General features: G+C 31.8%; 2 protein-coding genes across 2 annotated transcripts in view; one reads left to right on the top strand and one right to left on the bottom strand.

Annotated features, from left to right (window-relative positions):
* The window catches only part of LOC149482087 (CD151 antigen-like), a 152,937-nt gene that overhangs the window by 114,757 nt on the left and 10,257 nt on the right, over positions 1 to 27,923 (bottom strand). The window lies entirely within an intron of this gene.
* LOC149482090 (uncharacterized) lies at positions 295 to 27,649 on the top strand. The gene is made up of 4 exons (XM_089704097.1): positions 295 to 328; positions 26,018 to 26,231; positions 26,358 to 26,419; positions 26,494 to 27,649. Exons 1-4 carry the CDS (start codon positions 295 to 297, stop codon positions 26,532 to 26,534), a joined length of 351 nt encoding a protein of 116 aa, XP_089560223.1. The 3' UTR covers positions 26,535 to 27,649.

Genomic DNA, 27,923 nt, shown 5'->3' on the forward strand with positions numbered 1-27,923 from the left:
TTTCAATAATTATCAAAGTCATGATTTTATACATTATATACTTTGTTTATAGGATGTATATAAGCTTTTTGGGGCATTACTCTATCACATTGTTGCATCTTATTTATCAAGCCACCAGGAGATATCAAACAACTCTCTCATAATGGACTACGGACGTCAAACGGAACACATAATATATAAATTTTACCTTAAAATAAAATTTGTATTATGTTTCCTAAGACGTCCGTAGTCCAGATAAGGTCTTCCTGGTGTTATTTTTGCACCATTCATTCCGTATCATTTATGAGACGAACAATGAGAATATTTCTGGTGGCTTGCTGGGACTGTGGTGAGTTTTGTCCCCCACCACTCGCGGCGCTGGCGGCGGTACCACGTGACGGGCTTAAAACTAGCACCATCTAGCGACTTCACGGGGAAAAAGGCGATGTACTCTCTCATAATGGACTACGGACGTCTTAGGAAACATAATACAAATTTTATTTTAAGGTAAAATTTATATATTACTTATGTATAAAAATTCTGTCCATGCCATTTTTACGGAAGCTTTTGCTCCAAGATACACTTATTTTTCCCATAATATTTTTCACTAGATTGAAACCATTAAAATATATGACTAACCCTTTTCTATACCGAACTTGAGTTTCATCGTTACACCGCAAGAATGGCTTTTAAGATGAACGCTTCATTTATGGCTATTCAAAATGGAATGGAGATCGTAAATTCCTTGTTGCTGTAGAGTCAAGGGTGTAGTTGTAAGTAATAACTTATAGATACAATATCGCAGTATATTATGTGGAATATTATTAACAGAATGGTAAGAAAGTGATGTATTTTGTACTAAATCTTAACTAATACCTAAATCTGTTTTAAAGATTTGATATCAATCGTATTAGGATAGGCTTGATTGTTTTTTTCACAGTTTAATCCGAGAAAGTCGTAAGAAATGAGCAGTATTATAATATGATATTATTTGTAAAATAAATAAAATTAAAAGAACAGAAAAATGCTGACTTTTGGCTGGGTCCCAAGGAATTATGTCAATGGTCTTTCTATATGATGAAACTTTTAGCACGATAATAATAATCAGAAGAATTTGTTAACCAAAGCATGACGCGATGGCTCAGGATTAAAACTAACATTTACAAATCAATATCATTCCATTATGATCCCGTACTCTTCTGTCGTATTCACAAGAGATGCGTGTTTCATTTTGTTAATGAAATCATGTAGAAAGCGGACTCCGATTTCACACCAGACCGAAATACGAAAATGGGAATACATTGCGAACAAGTTCAACGGATAAGGCTTTTCACTCTTCTCTATGTTTTCCATATAAAGTAGAAAACTGGATATTAATGGTTGTGCGCGTTTAAGAAACAAATTGTTTAGTTTATATTAAATCGATCGTGATTAAAGTATAAAGGCAATATAATGATTATTAACTTTTTTGTTTACTTTAATTAAACGGAAAGGGAAATTTCAGAAATTATTACCAAAATACTTTGACAATTCAATGATAAGACGTGACTTTGCATCTCTTCGCGAGTTCTAAAAATAGTATATAAGCCTTTATCGTTCCGTGTTGTTCCTTATCTTGGTAACTTATTCAGTAAGATTTGACATCGAATGTTTAAAATTCATGTCACAATTTATGTATTTATATTTAATTATTTTTGGAGTCCCTATTAAAGAGAAGACGAAGGTAAAAGATTTAATTACCTATATAAAATTTAATAATGTTAAATTCAATCGTAGTAGAGTTTAATAAGAAATGGTAGTTTGGCCATTTTGGCAATTATTACACGTTACTACTCTAACAATGTTATTTTTTTACACAATAATACTCTTTAAAACTTATCTCAATTTTTCTTCATAGATATAGGTCGTTCTGAAGGTTTCTACGCATTCGCATAGTCACCAAACTTTCATCGCTCTTTCAGTCGCTCGACTCGTTTGTTAACTTTTCATTGAATCAACTGAAACTCATTAGCGGCACTCATGTAGATATTTTGAAGTTTCATATTTTACTAATGAGTCTCCTACAATACTATCTGGTCTCAGATATACAGAGAAATGATTTATAAATAACAAAAGAAAAGGCTATAAAATATAAATTTCATTTTAATGTTACGGGCCTTTCAGATGTTTTTCAAAATAAGTCTTTTCATCAAACCTGATTGTATGGCATTTGTGGTAAGTACCTGGAAAAACAAACACGAAAATTAAATAATTAACACAATAAGTAATAATTGTTGTTTTGAAGTAGGCATTTCTATCACTACATAGTATAAAACAAAGTCGCATTCCCTGTCCCTATGTCCCTTTGTACGCTTAAATCTTTGAAACTACGCAACGGATTTTGATGCGGTTTTTTTTAATAGATAGAGTGTTTCAAGAGGAAGGTTTATATGAATAATAACATCCATTAAATAGTGGAGAAGTACTGTTATTTTTGAGGTTTCTAATGTGATGTCGTAAAAAATTACATTTTTTCCGCTTACATTGCAAACGCAGGCTGAACCCTACGAGTTTTATCAAAATAATGTACTAAGTATTATACACATTGAAAAGGTCTATAGAAAAGTCCGCGATGGTATATGTCTATCTCTTATGGATAACCCACAATAACTTTTTTTTGTCATTTACTTTTTACGACAAATAATGGCTAATTTTCGATGCGATTTTAACCAATACAGCATTAATCCTTAACCAATTAAATACCTTCAATACATTGTTCATTTAATATAGATCTATATGAGCCTTTACACCGTATGATTTAAGTGAATATTTTCGAAGATATTACAGATTTAAAAATTGCGGGACGTAGCATTTGCGGCGGTACCGGCCGGCCGCCCAGCTATACAGGGTGTCCCAAAAAGTAGTGATGAACGGAAGCTGGGAGGTAGAGGACCTAGAGAGCTATCCGAATCACCCCCATGTATGTTATGCGATTTTTCGTATTTTCGGAGTTATGACATTTTTTTCAATTTTTCATCTATCGCTGAGTACGATGAGATTTTTATTTATGGTGACGTGACTTATTGCGCTAGATGCTTGATTTTTTTTTGTGTGGTAAGCTGAAAGATAGGCCAATTCAGTATGGTAACATTTACTATCGTTAGATCTTCGAATGGAATAAAAAAAGAATTAAATGCCAAGAAAGATAAAATTACCCAGTATGTTCACAACTTCAAGGGCCCATAAAAAAATAAAATCACATAAAAAAAGTTTTCCATTTGGCTTTTAAAAACTCGCTCTATCTATCAGGTAGCTACCCTAAAAATTTCATTTTATTATTCAGAAGGCTTCAATCGAAAAATTCAAATCTAAATGTGGTAAGTGCAAAAATTTTATTAACATGATGATCATTAAAACCAAATTAAAACCCATAAATAGGTGTTTAATTACCAGAAATTTTTAAAATAACCCCGCTGTTGCTCAATGCAAGTGCGACATCACCGTAAAAAGTTGTCTTTTAAATGTCTGAATGCCCTTTTATCATTTTTAATGGTTTCTTCTGCTACTATGAATTTCCGGGTTATTTCGTCCAAATTGTAGCATTCTCTCAAGTAGCCGAGGTCTTTTTAGTATCCCCATTGAAACAAATCAATGGGGTTTAGGTCGAGGGACCGTGCAGGCCAGGCTTTAAGGCAGGCGTCACCAGCGCATGCGCAGGCTGCAACGACCAATCCATCTTTCAGGGTATCTTTGCCCTTTAGCCTGGCCTCGACGGTCCCCGGACATAAACCCTATTGATTTTTTTCCGTGGGGATACTACAAAGACGAGAGACTGCCACAATTTGAACGAAATAACCTGGAAATTCATAGTAGCAGAAGAAACCATTAAAAATGATAAAAGGGCATTCAGACATTTAAAAGACAACTTTTTACGGTGATGTCGCACTTGCACTGAGCAATAGCGGGGTCATTTTAAAAATTTCTGGTAATTAAACACCTTGTTATTGGTTTTAATTTGTTTTTATTAATCATCATGTTAATTCAATTTTTGCACTTACCTCATTTAGATTTCAATTTTTCGATTGAAGCCTTCTGAATAATAAAATGAAATTTTCAGGGTAGCTACCTGATAGATAGAGCAAGTTTTTAAAAGCCAAATGGAAAACTTTTTTTATGTGATTTTATTTTTTTACGGGCCCTTGAAGTGGAGAACATACTGGGTAATTTTATCTTTCTTGGCATTTTAATTCTTTTTTTTATTCCATTCAAAGATCTAACGATAGTAAATGTTACCATACTGAATTGGCCTATCTTTCAGCTTAGCACACAAAAAAAATCAAGCACCTTCCGCAATAATTGACGTCACCATGAGTGAAAATATCACCGTACTCGGCGATAGGTGAAAAATTGAAAAAAACGTCATAACTCCGAAAATACGAAAAATCGCATAACATACATGGGGGTGATTCGGATAGCCCTTTAGGTCCTCTACCTCCCAGCTTCCGTTCATCACTACTTTTTGGGACACCCTGTATACCTATTTTATACCCGTGTGCGAAGACGGAGCGGGCCGCTATTTTTTTATATACATTATACAACGTTCACAGTTTTCCTGTAGTTTATTTAGTATCAGCATTGCACCCGTGCGAAGCCGGGGCGGGTCGCTAGTTAATTTATATGTAGGTGTACTATTTCATTTACAGTTCCACGTAGTAAGGAGCAAAAATTCGTTGTAGCAAATCAATCTTAAAAATGAATTAAAAAATTTGCCTCATAATTTTCGGTCCATGAAAATATATATTTTTACAATATAATAAACATACACAGAGCTATGACAGTAAAACATTCGCAACTTTTAATCAGTGATGTTCGCACGAAAAACTCGAATTTGTATAAAAGTGTTTTAATCTTTTTTTGCCGAACACGCAGCTTTTAACCAACTACTGGTGTACCAACATAAAAAAGCATTTGTTTGGCATGCAGCCAACCTACAGGCAGATAAAGGGCTTACTACGGGAACGCTTACTATGTAGTTTGTATTACTCACGGAATAAAAACATATCTTTCCAGTCTGACAATTTTAATATAACTGCATGTACCTGTATGCTTATAAAATTGAGTGAATCTTAAAGAAATGTAAGTTTGTCATGCTTTAACGTACCTATTAAATGTTACATATTTGACGTCTTAAAGGAAATATCAAATAAACCACAGCTTCTTAAATTAAACGAAAAAAAAACTTTATTAATAAGAAAAATAAAATAAATTTCTCCAATATACAATCGAATATATCCGAATAAGAACGTAAATATCTGAGATGTGTTGAGTCATCGAGATAGATTGAAGATGGCTGAAGTGGCGAGCTTAATCGAAAAATTCCACATCGCATTTCCTAAACTCTTGCATAATTTGAGAGCAATCGTCCCGCGAGACGTATGCTTCGAAATTGATTGTTAGAAATAATTTGATTATTATAACAATTATTATAGAAATTGTATCGTCACAAATATAATTGTATGAACACTACTGTTCAGTTAGGTTAAGATTTGGTTCGGTATGTTGTGTTGCTTTGATAAATTCTTAGCAATAACTTTGAATTTGGGTCCTATTTCCTAATACTTTTGTGGTGATGGCGATGACTATTTCTCGGCAATGTTGGCACCAAAGCAAAGTTCACGTAAATTGGTCTACGGCTTTAATTAAACTATGAAAGTATAAATCTAGCTATTCATTTCATTTATTTAGATCTCAGAGAAAAGGTATTAAGCTAACAAACTTTTTAACGATATTACCTATGCATATCATAAAATAATCCACAAAGCTTCCAAAACTATTTAGGTATAACTTACAAAGAAAATTTACGGCTATCTAGCTGAAATTATGAAAAACAAGGGCAGACTCGACACTTTGATTTATGAGAGCTTTATATTCGCAAGTTCGGAATGTTAATGCCTCATTGTGTTATAATAGATGACAAGATAAATAAGGCCAAAACCTAAAAAGCCTATAAAGAATTTACGCAAAAAGTTTGAAATTAGGCTCTCTGAAGGGCATCATATCGAAATCAGTGTGACGTGACGAAACGTATGATATTTTTCAAGAATGGCAAACAATATCTAAAAAATTAATTGCGTAGTAAAATCATTATGACTTCAATGTCGTCAGCACCTTTTTGGATAGTTATATTAATGGTGGATTAAAACCATTCAATAAAGAACACGTCAAGTTTCTTTCTTTTATAAAATTACTAGAGGTCCGCCCCGGCTTCGCCCGTGGTACATATTTCGCAATAAAAGGTAACCTATGTCCTTTCTCGGGTATCAAAATATCTCCATACCAAATTTCATGCAAATTGGTTCAGTAGTTTAGGCATGATTGAGTAACAGACAGACAGACAGAGTTACTTTCGCATTTATAATATTAGTATGGATTTAGACGTAGGTATATTTATTTGTAAAAGGAAATATTCTTATACACCATATTGTAATAATCCTGTCTTGTTAAATAAAGGAATTATTATTATTATTTATTATTATTTTATAAAATAAAAGCATAAGGAAATAGCTCGTGGGTGTGTATGTCTGTACTTTCTACAGAACCTACTTCATTAACAGCACCGTCTCAAGAGATAGTTTGAACAAAGGAAATAATTAAGACCTCCTGACCAAATGTCGACGCAATTATTTTGTCTTGTACTCGAGCCTATTAATTATTAAGCTAAAAAATTGTTTATTTGATTTGTGTGTAGTGATAATTAATGTGTATTCTTTGTTTTGATTATTATCATCTATCATTCATACAACGACGCTGGGACAATCCTGTATATATAAAAATCAATTGCTGTTCGTCAGTCACGCTAAATCTCGAGATACGCTGGGTCGATTTAGGTAATTTTGGTCCATGATCATTTAAAAATCATTTCCTGAGGAAGGTTAAATCGGTGAAAAATATATAAAAATAAATAGAAACGGGTTATTTTTTAAATTATTTAATAAGAATTACTTTTTTATTATTTTAACACCATATCTTTTATTAATCAGCGATATATTATGCGCTACATATATCTAACAGCCTAAAAAGTTCCCTGTATTTGTGAATAGTCGTATTTACTTGTAAGCATAGTAAACAATTGAAATAACAAATGTTCTCTTTCCTGCATCCAAACTTTCTTTTTTCTTTCTTATCATACAATTTATGGAATCTACTAAGTGACATGACATACATTTTAGGCACCGCAAAATAAACAATATCACTACAAGAACAAACACTTAATCACTACAGTAGGGCAAGCAAAATACTAGTGTTTCATAATACGTGCCATATGTGGCACCGGATTAAAGAGTCGTTAGTCAAGTTGACAGTATTGCGAAGCTATGACATGAATCTGTTACATAAGGTCACTAAGGTTTTATTAGAAACCGAACGCGAGGAAAATTGGAGTATGTAGCGATGACTAAAAACGACTAGATTGAATATAGAGTAGGGGCTAAAGCAATGAAACATGAAGTAGGAATTGATAGGAGCCAGAAGGTTATCGTGTCTTATTATGATAATATGATAAATATGTAGCTAATTACAACTGAATTTTCGTACATTTATTTGATATCATGTTCTTCACTTAATTATATATTTATTACACGTGTACAACCATAACTAACACAGAATACTACTAAATACAATATTCGTTATTTATGTGCTTAATATCAATGTTACATATTTTTATATAAAAGGTTGACTCTGGACGTTGTTTTCCTTTATTATTAAGGAAGAGGAAAAACGGTGGAAATTACCTACAATATGATACGTTGATATTGTAACAAACATTCTCATTACTATACTGTTAAGTGTAAACAACGCTATCAATCTGACTGACCGGTTGGCTTGGTTGGTAGTGGCCCTGCCTTCCAAGCCAGAGGTCGTGGGTTCGATTCCCACCCGGGGCAAATATTATTTGTGTGATGAACATAGGTGTTTGCTCTGTATCTGGATGTTAATTATCTATATAAGTATTTATTTAAAAATTATATAGTATATAATATAGTATGTTTATCAGCCATCTGGTTTCCATAACACAAGCGAATGCTTAGTATGGGATCAGATTGTGCCGTGTGTGAAAATTGTCCTGATTTATTTATTTTATTTATTTTTATTTATAATTATTTTCGTTAATGAGTCATCATAAAGCATTCACTGAGCAATAAAATGAAATATATCGATAAAACGTTTGTATCTACTATTACAATAATTACTATTTTGTGAGATAAGATAGGATACTATGATTCGGTTTACGTTCAAAACAAGTTAATAATTCAAAAATGAAGGATGTGTTATGAGTAGATATAGATATTCTGCAAAAATAATTTTATTTATTTTAATAAATATGACAATTTCTGATACTACTCTCCTTACATTATATATAAGGCCAAAGTCTTAATGAAATGATAGGATAGAAAGTAAAGTAATCAATACGTTATAATTAAATCGATACAAGCAGATACATTGCGAATATAAAAGATTATGTACGCACGAGTAATTAAAATGGAGACTCATTTAAACATCGCAGTAAAGTGTAAGTAGTTCTTGTTTCATGGTATTCTTGCACATTTACCCTCAATACAATATATAATTCTCATAGATATTTTTCGCATAAACACACATTCTGACAAAAGATAATTTTCATATTTAGAATTTGAAAGATACATATTTTATCATGGCTCTACAATCAACTGTATGTCGAATATCATGAAATTGGATCCATCAGTTCAACAGCGAAAGCAACATTCACACGATATAGAATTAATATGAGGTTTTCAAAAACTTAACGTTGGTATTTTGTAAAGGTAACCTCGACGTGACCCACATCGTGCTAAAGCATGCTAACCATTAATCAGAGCATCTCTCTTACAAAATTTTTATTTTTACATATAATAGTGGCTAGTGGGGATTAAATATAAATATTTTTCCTACCATTTTATAGAAAATTTAGTTTTAAACAAAGTTTAAGCAAAGGTCTATTCTATAAATATTTATCATTTTCAAAGTATTTGATTGGTTTAAAACTATATATTAAAGTTTAAGCAATCAATCTAATATCTAATATCTATCTAATATTTCTAATATATCTAATATTATAAAGGCGAAAGTTTGTAAGGATGTATGGATGTATGGATGTATGAATGTATGGATGTATGGATGTTTGTTACTCTTTCACGTAAAAACTACTGAACCGATTACAATGAAATTTAGCACACATATAGAGGGTAACTTGGATTAACACATAGGATAGTTTTTATCCCGGAAATCCCACGGGAACGGGAACTATGCGGGTTTTCCTTTGCAAACGCGGGCGAAGCCGCGGGCGGAAATCTAGTATATATATAAACTAGCGGTCCGCCCCGGCTTCGCCCGTGGTACATATGAAAAATAGATGTTGGCCGATTCTCAGACTTACCCGATATGCACAGAAAATTTCATGAGAATCGGTCCACCCGTTTCGGAGGAGTATGCAGACTAACATTGTGACACGAGAATTTTATATATAAGAAGATACACCTGAGAATATTGAATTATCTTTTTTGCAAATAATTAATCTTTAACTATGAATACCTATGCAGAATAACGAAAACCTGTTTCTTTTTCTACTTGGCAATGAAAACCTATCCATCATACAAATAACATTTCGATTTGATGAACAGAGTTTAAATTCATTACATTCGCAGTACAAGAAAAATAAAATTGATTCATCACAAAATGTATACTCCAAATGCAATTTTAGACTTCAGTAAGTTCGACAAACAGCAAATAGAAACCGCTTTAAGTTTTCTTCGAGCATTAACCGCTTTTAGACGAAGATAAGGAGCTGAAAACTCTTCCCGTGAAATATATCCTTTGTCGGGAAATTTGTAGTAAATTACTGTGTACAATTTTGTAACGAATTCACGTATATTTTACGTAGTTAAACTGAGGATGTAGATTGTAGATATAGCTACGTTATATAATTTTACATAATAAATAGTTTTGCATAAGATAACGACGACAAATTTTTGACAATAAACATGAATATGTTCCTTGATTAGAGAAAGGATACTACGGCGTACGACCTAGTTGAAAGTCAAGTCAAAACGTTGCCGTATATTATGAATTTGAGTATGTGCTTACTTTAACAACAGATAATATAATGCTATTTCAAATACAGACTCACATTCATAAAAATCTTTTTTGAAACTAACATCCTACGCGGCATCTATAAATTGATGTCCGCTGTTGCATGTCGCTGTGCAGTAAAAGAAAAATTTAATAAGGTTTCATTTTTATTTAACAAACAACATCCTGTGCTATTTTATCAAATATAATGCAAAAAGAATAATATTACACGTACTTAAAAGATACATTTTTTTTATTGAGAATAGGGAAGCGCTTGATCATAATCTTACCTGATGTTAAGCTGAGGTGTGGTCTAAGATGGGTCGCGCTTTCCTAGAAGGTACCTGTTCAATTTACGCTTGAAGACCCCCATATTGTAAACGTCGGGGACGGGGGAACACAATATTTGTTTTATTGTAAGCAATAATAAAATAGCATATAATGGATTGATGTTAATACCTATTGCAATTCGCTAATTAGCTTACAACACGCTTGCGGTTATCGCGGTTCCAAGGCAGGCATCGCAATGACATTGCTATGTTCTGTCTGTCAGACTTACCGCAAGGTTAGTATATGCACGACGTAAACTTGACCGTGAAAATATTTCAATTACAGTAGGGATAAGCAATATTGCATTTAAAACATTGATGATATTCGTTTTGCATTTGAAAATACTCCAAAGTAAAATTTTCAAAACAAATTAGAAGTTTGTATTGTGCGTTTTTCACATGAACAGAAAAATACTTTAAAGAATCAAGACCATATAAAGTACCTATTCTATTCATGTAAAGTGAGTAGTGACCTGTATACAATCTTATAGATTAGTAGAAAATCGTCACAAGCAAAATACATAAAAGTAATAAAGCTTTCCCGCCTTTCGTAATCTGAAAGGACATGTGGCGAACAAAGCAACGTATCCAACTATCTAGTTACTATTGTGATAGCAAAAAGTACAAGTAGTCTGGCCATAATTGCCTACATTTGTGTTAATCGGCTCGTAGGAAAACTGAGACAAATGGTGCGAGATCATTAGAGAGAATCGGAATCCTTGTGAGAGTTGTAACAAGAATCTGCGACCTCCAGCTTAATTAATTAGTTCTAATTAACTGAGAAAACGTGTCAACGCTGCCAACTTTGTTTTGTCTCAATCGTTATATCGTTTTCGCTTAGTGAACGTTTTGAGTGTAGGTATTGTATTATGAGGAATGGAAAGAAAAGAAGAATCACGCGATGAATTTAATTTTTTAATGTCATCATTTTTTTATCACGTATTTATGTTGTGTAATAAAAATCTTTATAAGTTATAAAAATCTTTATAAGCTATATATCAGAGACAAAAAAAGAAATGATTTGTTTACCCCACAATATTTTTATAGGCTTTTTAAGCTCGACGTATTCTGCCCATAATTAAGTAATTCATAAAAATTGAACTCTGAATTGTATAGCACATTAAAAACCTCACACAGCGTTTTATTAAAGGAAATAAAGATCATAATGCATTAATAAAAATAAAACGAGAGAGTTTAATCGTCTCACTACGAGCATCATAACCGCACGGATGAATAATTGAAACGCGAACAAAAATCAGATATCGCGAATAATTTCACACTTTTCGTATATCACGTAACATTTTCATAATCCAAAAGCTATATAGTTCCATATATACGGGGAAATTATTTAATTTTTCAAATTGGCCCATTTTAAAGTAGAGCTCGGCACTTTGGTAAAATTACACGGCGCGAAATAATTTTAACGAAACGCGGAAATAAATACTTTAAGTCTTTCCGACGCTTACATTTCTAACTTTACGTAAATCATATTTAACAGCTTGTTAAAAGTAGGCTCGACAATCTTTTATTTTGTTACAAAAAGAATGGTACGATTTAAAAGAGCGATAAAACAATAATTAAGTGTCGGAAATTGTTTCACGAATAAGCGTTGATGAAGTTTTCAAAAGGATATTGTTCTAATCTTCGTACGATAGGAACAAGGGTATTTTATATTTAATAATTAGCATATAAATATAGTAACAAAAATTAACTTATAAGTATAGGAGTGAAATGAAAATTATTAACAGTATTTGAAAATCATTAAGAGGGCCAGGCGTAAATAATTAGGCAACTGTCAAGTAACGGAGAGGTTGAAGCATAAACTTTAACAGTAGAGACAATTTGTAGCCAATTGTGGACAAAACTTACCAGTAAATAATATGCCATTACTGGCAACACGTGCTATAAGCAATTCCAACTGATTGTATCGCCGGTTTAAATACTTCTGCAAATGAAGTTTCGGTAATTCAAATTGGCAATTCATTTCATGCGAATCTTTGTTATATTTGTTATTGCCTTGTTTGTTTTACATTAACCCATTGAATAGCAATTCTCTTGTGTAATTTAAATGTATGGACTTTTAAATGTTATATATGGGATGCTTTTAATGTAAAAATAGTACGTTTATTATTCAATTTTCAATTGTTTACATAGAAAATAAAAACGAAAGAAAATATTTGTATATTTGGATAACCGTAATTATCATAATTAAAAAAAAATGTTGTGTGGTTTTATGAAACCACTGTAAAAGTGAAACTGTTCGAACGCTTCCGAACACTGCTTTGTGTAGCGCATGTCGCGTGACGGTCGGCTGCCGAGTAGGTATACCTACTCGGCAGCCGCGATACACGCGACATGCGCTACACAGACCAAAAAGTTTGAGACGATGTAATAAAAGTTTCACTTTAAAAAATAAATCATAATGAAGACCCGCAAGATAAGTAAAGGGTACTCGTGTCTCGAATAAATAATATTGATTATAAAAAAATATGGTCCGATTGATAGCGGGCTTAATTTGTTGAGCTCCCTTCACATCCTGATGAGTTGGTTTCCAATACATTAGCTCGATTAACTTCCATATAAAGAGTTTTTCGCATTTTTACCCGCTGTTCCATACTGATTACACTTTACTGCACATACACAATATTATGCATGAAAGGATTTCAGAAAAAATCCTGATGATCTTCCCAGAGTTTTTACGTGACCAAATTGGAGTGTCATTTTCAAAGCTTTTGTAGTAGTGTTTGGTTTGTGTGTATTTTTTATTCCAATAGTAAATACATGTAGGTACACAGTTTTGGGATTATCGTTAAAATCATCATGATCTCGCTTAAACAAGCTTATGAGAGGTTATAAATTTTTATTTGTTTTATTAGATCGTTGACGTGTTTAATAACGATTAATTAATTTACCTATAGTGTGGCCATTAATATCATTAATAGAACAAAATTTTATCCTGAAATTATGTTACATGATTTTCATAAAAAACGTTTCATTATCATATCGGGGCTAAGTTTAACGGCCGATTATTTAAATATAAAATTTTATAGACACACTGAATCGTAAAAATACTATAAAAGATATTGCAAGAAATAAAATGAAGATTGGGTCTCGCGAATGGACACAATATTGGTATCCGCATTATTTCAATAGAGAATTTTCACAAAATTTTATGGTAATATAATACTAGATGTCTGATATAACGTTCGCAAGGCATGTTTACCTTTTAACTGGCTTTGAACATATTTTTATGGTCATACGATATTCCGTCAGCTATCCAGCCTTAGGCTGAATTCGTTTTGATCTAAAATGAATAAGCGCTTTCGACAAAAAATATTCAACCATCGCCAAAGGCATACAGTAGGTAAAAATATACAGATATTTTATTTATTGTGGAAAAGAAAAAAGTTTGTTTGGAGTTAGTAACGAACTATTGCAATAATTTTCAAAGTTTATTGAATTTTCAACAAATCTCAATGCATTGGCAACTTGCTTCAATATAATCCCGCATTGCGTCGATGTTGTCGGGACGAAATAATTAATCATTATAATGTAGATATATAGAACATAATATAGTTTCATAGATAGAGAAAAACATATTAAAAATAACCCCAATATATTGCTTTACCTTTGTGTTAGCTTTTGTATTGAAATAACTATAGATTACTTATATTGTCGTCCAATCGTTTGTTGTTGACAAAACTTGTTTGGATTAACGTAAACTGAATGTATCGAATAAAAGCTTCACAAATAACGGTATAAATACGCAGAATCGAGATTAATTTCCATTGACTTTCAAACTATACGCGCTCAGTGGCCTAGTACATAACAATATAATGGAATCTCACGTAACCATTTTAGAACAAACTTGATAATAAAGCTAACAATAGTGAATCCCTCTTGAAATGTTATTGTTGTATCTTTCTACGGCGCTTTACATAATTGCGGGATCCTATTATATTTAAAACTTTCGGATGTGTTTCTATGAGGCAGGATTCAGAAGGAATTACTGTGAATTTAGGGGGAATTGCTCTTACAGGGGTTTAGCTTGTTTTTTATTGGTATCGTTAGGCGATATCACTTGAGAATAGAAAATAATTGAAAAGATAAATACAGTAAAAGATTTAAATGTTATTTGCTCCTATAAAGTTCTATAAAAGTTCAAGTTTAAGAAACAATTAGTCACCCTAGAGTTTGTTTGATATGATACATCACAAGCACAATTATTAAATACGAATAAATTAAAACAGCAAATGTTATTATTTCATAGCGAACTGCGAACACGACGTGCGTAACCGAATTTACAATGAAAGTCACGTACGGTCCACAAAACTAAACAATATTACAATTTACAGTCACATTAAATTTGAAACAGCATGACGCAGCGACAATGCTTTGATGAAAAACGGCGCATTATAATATGGTTTTTAATACAACAGTTATTAATTAATATACAGGGTATCCCACTATTGGTATACTAAGCGCGAAGGGACTTAAAGTTTTACATACACTGATCACGAAAAAACGATAGCTAGCTCACGTGCGGGTGGCAAAGTTGGGCGGGTTGCTTGTTATGGGAAGGTATACGCATAGAGTTTTAAGAAATCATTTATTTGAAAAAAAAAAATGCGTCCGGAATTTTATAAGTATCTAGATATTTTTTACGTACTCAGCGTATGCAAAACTCCTTTGAGCTTAGTATACCAACAGTGGGACACTCTGTATAAACTTTTGTATTGCTAATATAACGGCTAAAGAAGTTTAGGGCGCATTAATTACGTAACAAAATTGTAAAAATATGAATGCTACTTTTATCAAACTTATATATTTTCAAACATTACCTTCACAATATTCTTACAATAAAACGATCCTCTGAAGAATACGATTCATGATTTTCGAAAATTACCCCACATCCGAAAAAAAAGATTTGTTGTGTGAAAGAAAATATAGTAAGGAAAGAGATTTGCATATCCTAAAACCATTTTAATAAAACGTTTGAAAAGGAAATAGAGCTTCTAAAATGCAATAATACCAACTCTAAAAATGGCTTTAGCACAATGAAAACGTGGGCGACGTAGTAATTACATATTTTAGCCTCTAATAAATATGTATAAGAAAAAAACATGGAATTTCAGATGAAAATTATAATGAATTTTATAAATATACACATTACACAAGTAGGTATTGTATCAATTTAAAAATCTATCTAATTCACTAACTAGGCCGTGCAGATTTAGGCCATGGGCGAATCCGCTTATAAACTTTCGCTACATTTTATAATATTGGAAGGATTATACTAAGGATTATACTATTTATATTGAATCACACAAAACACCAAGAACATTCGCAAAATGTAATAATAGTGTAAATCTCGAACATTATCAGGCGGTCAGTCGGCAACAGATGTTCAGACCGTAAAACAAAGCCAGCCCCGAGACAGAACGGAATATATTACGTGAAGTTGCGGATCCATTCTGCCTTTATGGTCTACCAATATGCTCTAACAAGAAGATTTAAACTTTGATGTAAAACTGATACAAAATATTACTCGAACACACACATGAATAGCTGTACTACGCACGCACACATTTACAACGATACATTATTAAAACTTTCATGTAAAACAATGCAAATAATCACTGGAACTCACATATGTGTACAGCAAACACATAAACAACGAATATACATTGTACATGAGACACTATATTATATAACTTAATTATTCAACTTTAGTAGACGTAGATTTAATTAATGTCATATCATATTTGATAAACTAATTTAACGAGATTGTTAATATTCATAGAACATTTAATTTGATTACAGTACTAAATAAATTAAATATAAATCAAATTATTTGAGGTAAATTTGATACATGGAGAGATATTGATGAAACAATTAAAAATTACAATTATTTACTGGCTAGAAATAAACTATGAATTTTACATATTATAATAAAAAAAGTTTCTGTTTCGTTTCGATTCTTAAAGAATGTGATTGTGTAAGCTTCTCCTATTCTTTTAAACCTGTTTTTATTGGCATTTTGCAAATCTAATTCTACACAGGCTATTTTAAAATGAAAATCACACGAATTGTATTGAAGTAGTTATGGACGATAAAAACCCATGGAGGGTTGTCGCGTAAAAACCACAGGACAGTTCTTTGGCATATTACTATAATATATGATGTTTCTTATGTAATTTGTAAAATTGTAAAACTGACATGATTAAAAAGAGCAACTATGAAGTTTCTTGCCGATTCTTCTCCGTAGATACTGCTTTCCGAATCGGTGGTAAATGTTAAAAATGTGTACCTAATGACGTTTCAAAAGTGCTTCTAGAAGAAGTCTAATTGAATAAATAAATGTTTGAGTTTGAGTTTGAGTATAACTAAAACTTCATGCCATTGTAATTCTTAGGCAGATCGCATCGCTAATAATAAATACGATGTTATTAAGGATTATTAACAATCTTCTTTATTTCGTTCCATTCTCCCTCTCCTATTACTTAATTAATAGCTACCCTTAATTGTTTAAGAGACATCCGAAACATTGCAAACAGCTTTGAATCGTAAGACTATTGTAACTGGGTTGAAATTGGAAGAATAAAAATCTAATTGGATTTAGCATCATGACAACGATGTTCCCAATCTCCTACGTGATCGGGCTCGCAAAAAAGTGATGGGTTAGATTAACAAACTCTGCATTTTGTTACGGCAATCTTGCAAAATCCCAAATTGAAGGTATCTATGCTATTACTGTTATCTTTATTACTAACATTAAATGTATCGCGTTTGTCCCTAATGTTTTTAATTCATTAAACTCATTATGTAAATGGGTAGGTTCATAGTTTTAATGGAAAGATAACGATATGAAATTCATAAACATTAAGTTAGTTTTGCACGGTTTGTTAAGCGTTGCATGGGTTGGATTTTATTATGGTATTGATTTTGATATCTTTCCTTCAGCCACTATTGCTCTCTAGACTTCATTGTTGCCAATATTCCATTCAGGTTTGCAGATTCTCTGCGGAATTTTAAAAATATCGTTCCTTGTAATCCGTTAAATCATTGAACATACAGACAAACAAAATTCACACTATAAGTTTCATTATGCAACCAAAATAGCCTCAAATTCTTTTCATTAAAATAAATATACCTATAGTTATATATTTATTTAATTTTATTTCATTTACGCTGTCGCTACTTCTTTTGGTAATAAATACTTTATTATTATTAGTATAAATAAATAGAGAGCAATGTCATTTTAATTATATGTTACTGCGTAAAACAATATTAAACCTACCCTGTGATAAATAACAGAAATGACGTGAAAAAGTATTTTCTTAGGTTCGTAGTTCGTATATGAAGCTTAAATGCACTCAGATAATGTGTGAGTCTTAAGCCAAGGTTCTCTTTCTACTTTGCTTTTGTGCTATTTTCCAGCTCTGGCGACTTAAAATAACGTACGTAAAGGCTTTTGTTTTCTAAATTTATAATACAGGGCACTTTGGTAAATGTATACTAAGCTCTATGTTTGTCGTATGTATGTATAAAACATATTACTACGATTAATTTAAAAAAATCCTTAAGCTTTTAAAACTTATTACCGATTAAAAATAATAACAATTAATAAAAAACAGCTTTGCTTTCAGTGTTAAGCTTAAAAGGCGCTCCAGGCGTTGTTAAATTAAATTTACTTTCGAGACAACATTAAAAAGCTATCAAGGTCTGATTCTAATCATTTTACGTTTTAATTATTCATGTCACCTTTAAGATTAATAAGTTTCATTGCGAAGTTATAGTATAAAGATGAGAATAAGAGAAGGAGGCTTAGACTAGACTTAAATTAAAGAACAATTTTTTACGACTAGACGAAGTATTTACAGTTTGAAATATTGTAATGAAAACGATAAGCTCCCGCAAAAATAAAAAAAAAAAAGTACAATGGCGTGTAACATCCACTACATTAGGCCATTTACACGCCATGTAAGTACTTCAATTTTATAGTACTTACATGACTAATTAAAAAATATACCTTTGGTAAATACAGCAAAATCAGATGAAAAAACTTATCATAATAAATAGCAGTTAAGTTGTACGCTTTTCCTCGGTTTCTTTGAAAAGTTGTCGCCGCAAGAAAAAATTAAGTTGGACCCCGGGGTGAAGTTAACCCCCGTCTGTGACACGGAACTTTTACATGTTGAAGTTTGCGTAAATAACATTAAACCGTGTTGGTAAGTCATTGCTTACGTACACGGACAAATGTAGCTCAAGCAGTTCCCAGTTAGTACAGGAAATATTAGAATTATATTGTTCGATTTTATTTTTCTCCATTATTAAACTCAAATAAGAATACATAAAAATCAAGCATGCATTGTATTGAACTCTCCTTATTCTCTATTGTTAAATATTTTATGACCCAATAGAAGCCTAATAGTATATTACGGAAAAGAAGCATATTTATATTATATTCCAAAAAGTGAAGAGTTTTCATTTAGGGCTGATTTTTCAATCCTTGGTTAAAACTTATTCTTCGAATAATGTATAGAACTACCATTTTAAATAAACGTATTCTAATTGCCCGTACTTGACAGTTTACGTGACATTTTAATATTATCGTGTAATACTTTATTGGACGGATAATATAAGTTTTAACCAAGCATTGAAAAATCGCCCCTTAATAAACTACTGTCATTTTATCCATAAGATATCCGAGAAATTCGTTAACAGACTCTTTTGATGTCCAGAAAACACGGCTAAAAATAATCAAAGAAATGATAATAGTGGCTGAAAATAGTACAGTCAATCCTAAACCCAATTACCAAGAGAATATAGGCTTGTCTATTACATAGTTATGTGGTATAATTACTGTAAATTGGGTCCAAGATGCTGATGCGAGGAATGTTAATTCGACGTGTGACATTCTCTGTCACCTGACCGATAGTTTACCTTCGCTAGTAAATCTCTTGCCATTACGTATAACGTAGTTATCTAAATTACACGTAGTTTGGCTAGGGATGAATCATGCCTTTCATTTTGTATTTTGAATCGCATATTAGTATATTTAACATTAACTGTGTTCCGCGATTTTACCCGCAGTGTTCCTTCCTCGATAAATGGGCTATCTAACACCGAAAAAATTTTTCAAATCGGACCAGTAGTTCCTGAGATTAGCGCATTCAAACAAACAAACTCTTTAGCTTTATAATATTAAGTATAGATTAATTATTGTGAACCAAAATATAAAAATTGTAGTCATAAGTCAACACATACCTACCTACCTTGTGCGTGAAGTAAAAAAAAATAAAACTGGACAGTTATTAAATGTGGTAACTGACGCTTAGTAAATTGACTCTTTAATATAAAATATATCAATATGCAAGCACATATTTTATTGCCAACATGATTTATTTATATATAAAACATACCATTTTCCATAATACAAAAAATGGTCAATTATTTAAACCTCGCCTGCATTTTGAAATAATTTTACAGCGAAATGAGAAATGATATCACTCACTGTAACTTTCGTGCAAATATTTTATTATTAATTACTTAGCCTTATATTAAATAAACACGAAAACACGAACTTTATAATATGCGCAAAATATGTAAAGGTCGAAGCGCCCTACCTCGGCGATAAATAACGAACATAATATTACATGTTATTTTATACCCAACCCGTATGACGTATGTATATTAGTCATATATTATGTTACTTTATTTAACATAATTATCTTATTTTCGTAAAAAGGAAAATACATAGAGGCATTGTTTTATTAGGAGAATACATCATAAAACAACGATTTACAAAGGAATAAAATGTACCTACCAAAAGAGAACAATTGTAATAAAAATTGAGTTACATATCACTCTTATGAACTGAACTATGATTGTTTTATGATAAGCTGACAGTGCCACGTATGATGCATCTCCTATGTAATTTTTCGCAGAAGAGCCATTTTGATGGACCCCATGTTTTGCTATTTTATAAAGACGACACGTGATTTTTTTAGGTAATAACTATGAATCGCAAAATGTGTTGGTAAGCGCATAACTCGAGAACGGCTAAACCGATTTCGATAATTCTTTTTTTATTATATTCCTTGAAGTACGAGGATGGTTGTTATGTAGAGAAAACGTAAACATGTACCACGGGCGAAGGTATAAAAAAAACAATATTAATTTAGTTACGTTATTGCTGGCTCCATCATACAAAATAAGATTCATTTACTTATTTTAATTTACGTTATGACATAACATTCTCACTCAATCACTACTAATACTAAACCTGCGAAACGCTTCACTACAGCGTTTATCAAGTTCATGTACAAGCTTTGAGATGTTTTAATTAAAGCTGTCATGCTGAAACCCATTGACAATGTTCAGTGTTCACACAACCAATCTATGATCTGTCGGGATGAAAATAAATTTGATTGACAGCATAAAATCTGTTCAGTGTAAAATTGCATACCGTAACCTGACGTCGTAACTGCAGCATTTAATCACATTTTCCTCGACATTTTCGAAAACTACGAGACAAAGAATTCGATCGCAAGCCGGTATCTGAATTCCCGTTTAATTAATCGAGAAATTTTTAAGAAATTATTTTGTAAAAATGTACCTACTATGATATTTAAGTTGCGCTTTTGTCACAAAATAATTATTAAAACTGAATACTGATAACACAATCTCTGTATCATACATAAGATATTAAGTATTCTTTATATATTGTACGTGTTATCTTAAAATGGACATGGTCTGTGTTTTAAAATCAGAGAAAACAGTCAAATTATTTATTTCATTACAGATTTCTATACAATCCTTTATTATAATTTAAAATAATTCCCGCTCCAATAATAATATGGGTACAGAAAGCATTGCACTAACGAGAAGTAAAGGTTGAGCGAACTTCAAAGCAATAATAGAACGACTATGCAAAATTATAGGGCAGACAAGCTGTTCTTGATCTGCGCTCGATTTTTTACAAGTACAAAGTAAAAAACATTTTTATATCGCAGAGTTTTAGCATTAAACAACTGTCTTGACTGTGACATCGTTCATCTAAAGGTCAGCAGCCGCTTTGGTTGAAAAATAGTATATATTTTGAATCTCCATTCATCTGGTAGTGTCTATCTTTTAAATTACTTTTATATAAAATGCATTGGTTTTGTTCTATATTATTCATGTTAGAAGTTCTCATTTATAGTTACTACGATTAAGTATGTCGCATTTTGAGCTATCTAATATAAAAGTACGATTCACGATTGGTTAATCAGACTTCCTTACAACTTGTCAATACCTTTTTTCTGAACAGCCTATTCACGCTCAAATTCTACATCTTAGTTTTGGAAATGTCACGATCGTTAATAACATTACATCCTTCTGGATTAAAAGGCTGGTAAAGTTTCCAATCAACACTTTATCGCTATAGTTTTACTCGGCTGGCTTGACATTTGAAAATAATGTGGTCTCGATCGATGCACCGACTTCCCAAGTGTGGCCAAGCGCTTGCCACAACGATTTATTGACTGCACCCGTGGTCTATTGTTCTATTACTTCTTACTGGAAACTGAGGTAATGCTATAGCGGGTATTTGAAATAAAATGTTCCTTATTTCGAGCACTAGCGCTTAATTTAATAAGTACGTCGGATTGTGAACGTTGCTATTTTTATTTTTCTAAAGTATTAAGTTAGCAACTCACTTAATAAAAGTAAGTATTTGGTTTAAAATAGGTACTCATTGTACACATGAACGTTGTGAAAGTTGTATACAAATCTGCTTTTATTCTCTTGCGTATTTTCGTAAATGTTACTATTTTCAGTACTAATAATTATCAATATTGATGAAAAAATATCAATAAGAAAGAAGGCTCTAAAAGGTTTCCTTTCAATACAATAAAATTATTTAAATCAATATGTTCAGTCACGTATGCGCATACCATAAAGGAAACAATACGAACTATGTCAAAACGAATACTACGCGATATAAAATAGATGCGATACCTAAAAGTAAACGATCTCGACAGTATTGAACAAGTGAAGAAAAATCCTAGTGGAAAATGTGATACCTTTCAAAAGATAACTCGATTCTCTACACGTTCTTGGTGGTATTTTGTGAGGAATAGAAATGCGGGTTACAGTGGAGCATTGCCAACATAACAAGCGCAAAGTTTGACATTTCAAATCTTATTGAACGCAGCTGAAATTTTCCCGCCTTTTTGGACGAGTGTTGCCATTTTGATAATTATTTCACACCCCGTGGGAATGCTGAAAATGATATCGGATTTTGCTAGACATCTGGAATAATTTAAATGACATCATTTTAAGTCCATTATTGATGTAATTGCTCCATAATTCCCGTAAGCGATAAAATTAATGTTGCTACACTCAATGTGAAAATGTTAAAATAATTAATTTCGTGTATTAAAATATTAAAAAGAGCTCCAAAACACATGTTTCCAAATTGTGTCCATTAAAAAAAATGTAATTTTAAAGTTATCTCACCACCAAACGACTTATAGGTAAAATACCAAAGTTTGCCCAACTACGGTACCATATTTAAGGCTTCGCTTTAATCCTGACAAGTTGGGCGCATAAAATATATTTTCAAAACTATAAAACGGAAGGTTCGACTTGTTAAGAAACTACTTTTCAGCGAACGTAGATGCGGCGTATTTGCATAAATTTCTTCACTCAGAGCTTAACTGAACACTATTTTGCATTAATGGTAAGTGACGTAAGGCTCTATTACTTGCGGTGATGGAAGTCTTAGCGAATTGCTAACTATATGTAGGAAAAATTATGTTATGAAAAATTATATGATATTCTGCATACTAAGAGTTATTCAATGTTATTTGCCTTTATATATTTTTAATAATAATTATATTTTGATTAATATTATGTAAACATAGAAAAAACCTTATTCTGATTTTATATTTCATGAAACATTAACTATCATAATACGTCTAATAGCTACTACACCCACATATAATGTTTATATAGATACATCATACAACAAATATTTATTAAGCAAATAGTTCTGAGCTTGAACTTTAATGTTAAATAAACAGATGTTAACTAACTATTGTTAAATTGAACCCTTACGACCCTCCATCATCACTAAATACTAACTACTAATGATAGACTATCTTATTCTGAGTGAATTCGTCGAATTTGAATTAAACTCGTATTTACTTTGTAACCAATTATGCTAATATTTGAGACAGACATCTAAAAGATAGCTATTTTATTTAATAATAATAATAAGAAATAAAATTTAATAACATAAAGAGCATTCACATGTCTTATGTACATTTTTTCATATAAAGAAGTTATCTAAAATATTTCCTTTCCTTTGACTCCTTGTAATCAGGCTACACTGATTACTACGAGTAGGTACATCGTAGACATATTATTATATTAATTTATATTTAAATTTGAAAATTTAAAAATTTAATTACCAACGCACTGCGAACATAAAAATAGTGATATTTAAACAATCATATCGAGCGTGAACAAACGTATTTTAGGTTACTCTTTTACTATATTTTGTTTGCATAAAATTCGAAATAAATTGGCAGTTGTCAAAACAAAAATAAAATTAATTGCTTATAAATTGGATTGTTATGGCGTGAGTTATGCCTCAATTACGAGAGTGTGTTAACAAAAATCAATACGTTATTGAATAATTTTAATATCACGTTTTAAAATAAAATAAAATAACTATTAAATGCGAGTTACCTATTATACATAAGTGTTCACGGCGTTTCAAATGTGAAATCTTATATATAAAAATGAATCGCAAAATGTGTTGGTAAGCGCATAACTCGAGAACGGCTGAACCGATTTTGATAATTCTTTTTTTATTATATTCCTTGAAGTACGAGGATGGTTCTTATGTAGAGAAAACGTAAACATATACCACGGGCGAAGCCGGGGCGGACCGCTAGTTTCAAATAAAAATAAATGCGTTGATCGGCTGATTCAAGAAACAAAAAGCAAGAAGAAAAGAGCATGTTTATCATGCAAATCTAATAATAGAAAAAATAAATAATAAGAATAGTTTTAATTTCATAAATATTTTGTAATCTGATTGAAATTGCAAAGAAACAATTACAATCATGAACAAAGAAGTGGTGTGGATGTTTTTTTTTTTGCTGGTTATGCATTTACAGGAGGGTTGTAAATGTACTTATATAAAAATAATTCGAAGAGTGCTTTCATGTTCGACTTATATTTTATGTACCTTTGATCTTTTATCAAATGATCGAATCTCAAACTTATCGTAATAACACTAAGCACTTGTGACTCAAGAAATAGGGTATTTTAAGTGTTTCCCTTTGAGTATTTCTGTAACATTCATATTCAAATATGATTTAAATATCTTGAATATATTTTTCAATATTATATTTAAATGTATTTTAGAAGTTAACACTTTACCAAATGCTTTTCGGATAAAAATGTCACTTGAAAACTTAACTGAATAAATATCCTACGTAATTCAAACTTCAAACTAAATACTACGAAATTTTGTAAGAAAGTATGGATGTTTGTTACTCTTTCACGCAAAAACAACTGACCCGGACAATATGAAAATTCGTGCAGAGATTATAGTCTGGATTTGTACATTGGCTATTTACGTGAGCATGTAACTAAATAAAGCAAATAATAAAATAGATTTTTTTTATTTTATTGTGTGATAGGGAAGCGCTTGACCACGATCTCGTCTGATGGTAAGCTGAGATGTGGCCTATGATGGAGCGCGCTTCCCTAGAAGGTACCCGTTCACTCTTCGCTTGAAGATTCCCATATTGTACTCATCGGGGAACACATACTCAGGAAGCATGTTCCAGTCCCTCGCGGTTCGGATGAAGAATGTCGATCCGAACCGCTTGAACTTGCTACGCGAGTGGCGCCTTCGGTTCCAGCTAGTTAAATACATATAATATTTATGTCTCTATCTACACATTAAAGTAAAAGTATGATGCATATGAAATTCTATTCAAACTGGACGAACGAAAATATTTGCGGCTCAGTTAAAGTTCTATTACCGTAACTACCTAAACTGGTTTAACGATGTTATAGTCTGAAACAGTGAAGCGTTTCTCTTTAGGTCGTAAATTAAATCGCAAATAAAGTCCGGGGTAGGCTTCCAGCCAGTTAATGTTCTGAACTGTACATGAATAAAGTTTGTCCACTCAGCTTTACAATCTGCAAATCATATAAAATTGTGTTAAGGTGATGAATTAATTTTTCTAACATTTACGGCCCTTTTTAAACCTTCGTAATTTTTATATTATTAAAGTTGTCGTGATGAAAATTCTTGACAAGAAAGTTCAATAGTAACACAATACGTCTACCGTTTTAGAAACATGATTCCATGATATTTTCTCGATAGAAAAAAAATACAAAGTTCTCATTGTTATTTTTTTTTAATCTCTGGCATCTTCAAAATAACAAACGTAAAGTTACGACTTTTTGGATATTAACTATAAAATATACAACCTATACGTCTACCGTGTTAGAATTTTTAAATATGCGATGGTTTTGAAATAAACAAGAAATACTTGAAATTAGCGCCTGACCAGCCAATATAGCGAGAGCCGCCCTGTACCTTCCTACCCCGATCTCTGCACGAGTCATTCCCGCTACGGCCGTCACACGGGGAACTTGTGTCGCTTGCGCAATCGTAAAAAAGGGTGACAACACGATAAGACAAAATGGGGACAATAAAGAAAATAAGAAGAAGAAACATAAAGGTTGGAGGAAAAAGAATGCTTACAATTGGAACAAATTAATGAAGTAAGTTGGTTTTATTTTAAATTTGATGATAATTGTATTATAGACGATGTTTGATATGTACCCCTGTTTTAAGTACATAACGAATGTGTAAGATTTTTTCATTTATAGCATAAATAATCTTTTCAGAAATCCGGAATCCAGAAGGAAAATAAACCCACTGATTGTTCACAATGTGAACCCACTCCTTCGTAAGTACCTTTATTCAGTCAAAAATGTATGTTATCAACGCTCTACTGGTTTTATCACATGATTCCATTTTTAGCAAAAAGCAACAAAGTGCAAAGAAATAAAAAATCATGGTGAACTTAGTGGAAGTATGGTGGACGTAATATGGAATTATGGAACAGGAGCTCGTTGGAGTAGTATTATATTTTAAAAAAATACGAAAAATTTCAAGAATTTCTTAGTAGGTGGTAGATAAGTATGTTGTATAAAGAATTTGATGTTGATATTTATTTCATTTATACTTACTACACCTGTGCGGGAAATTGCTTAGTACTAAAACCGGTTTATATTCATATTTACATAGTAATGTGAGTTTTCATTTCGAAAAATTTTGTGTAAGTATATTAACCCTAGAACCGTACCCTGGGGTACAAATGAAAAAAAATTCAGAAAATCTTCTATATCTTTTTTTCTAAACAACGGTTTCTTTTGCGCGTTCGTGTATTTGTCGGGGATGAGGAGACACGTAGATACTGTATTCGATCAGTGGTCAAGCTATTGAGAACACGTCGTACGAACCTGTCGGGGTACTCCAGTACCCCTGGGTACTACGAACGTAAGTATTTTAAGGTTCATTTATTTTATTTTTTCGCCTTTTGGTCGTTTTATTTTATATTTTTTATTGATAAATTTAATGTACAATTATAAGTTTACTTTACATTCATGTTATATACATACTGTTAGTGTTAAATAGTGTAGGAATTTGTATTTTCAACAAATTTATGATTTGCTGCATGATTTGAATACCTGAGTTATTCATTTTCTTTTTTGATGGCAAATGATGGATGAATTTTGATTTTTGTGGGAGGTGGAATAACAAGAAGAGCTGGTACTTGGTGAGGCATCAAAATATGAACCTGACGAAAAAATTTTAATTTTTTATTATAAAAAACTTCACCTAGAAGAACGATTTCAGTACATAACTTTGCCAATGTCTCTACAAATAAGTAATGGAGATATTTTAGGACAACAATTACCAATAACTGCAGGGATCACTGCTGTTTCAAAATCTGAGATGTAACTGTGAATATCCACGTTAAAATTCCGTCAGTCCCGCACACAGTGCAGGAAGTGAAAACTTTTAATACATTTTGATCACCAACGTAAAGTGTGTGTAAATTGTAGAAAAAATATAAAAATGCCATGATAAATTAAATTATTAGGACCTAAATGAATGTTAAGATGACCTTAATAAGTCAACATTTAGTAAAAGTTAATAATCTTTTTGTAATCTTGTTTTTTTCATAGGGGTACACTTGTACCCCTGGGTACCGTTAATGAAATTTTAATATGGGTACGGTTCTAGGGTTAAATTGAGTTCCTGAGTGATCTGGAAACACAATTGGGCCCGGAGGATGGCGCTGCAGTCACTCCTCCTAATCACACGAATCGATTTGGATGAATATTTGTGTGCACATTTCATTGTTGTGGGATGATTGGTTGATTCGTTTTCACATTAGCTAATAT

Source organism: Colias philodice, chromosome 15 (assembly GCF_061535455.1).
Source record: "Colias philodice isolate Cphi_HAF_F1 chromosome 15, ilColPhil1 Martin Lab GWU primary, whole genome shotgun sequence".
NCBI lineage: Eukaryota > Metazoa > Arthropoda > Insecta > Lepidoptera > Pieridae > Colias > Colias philodice.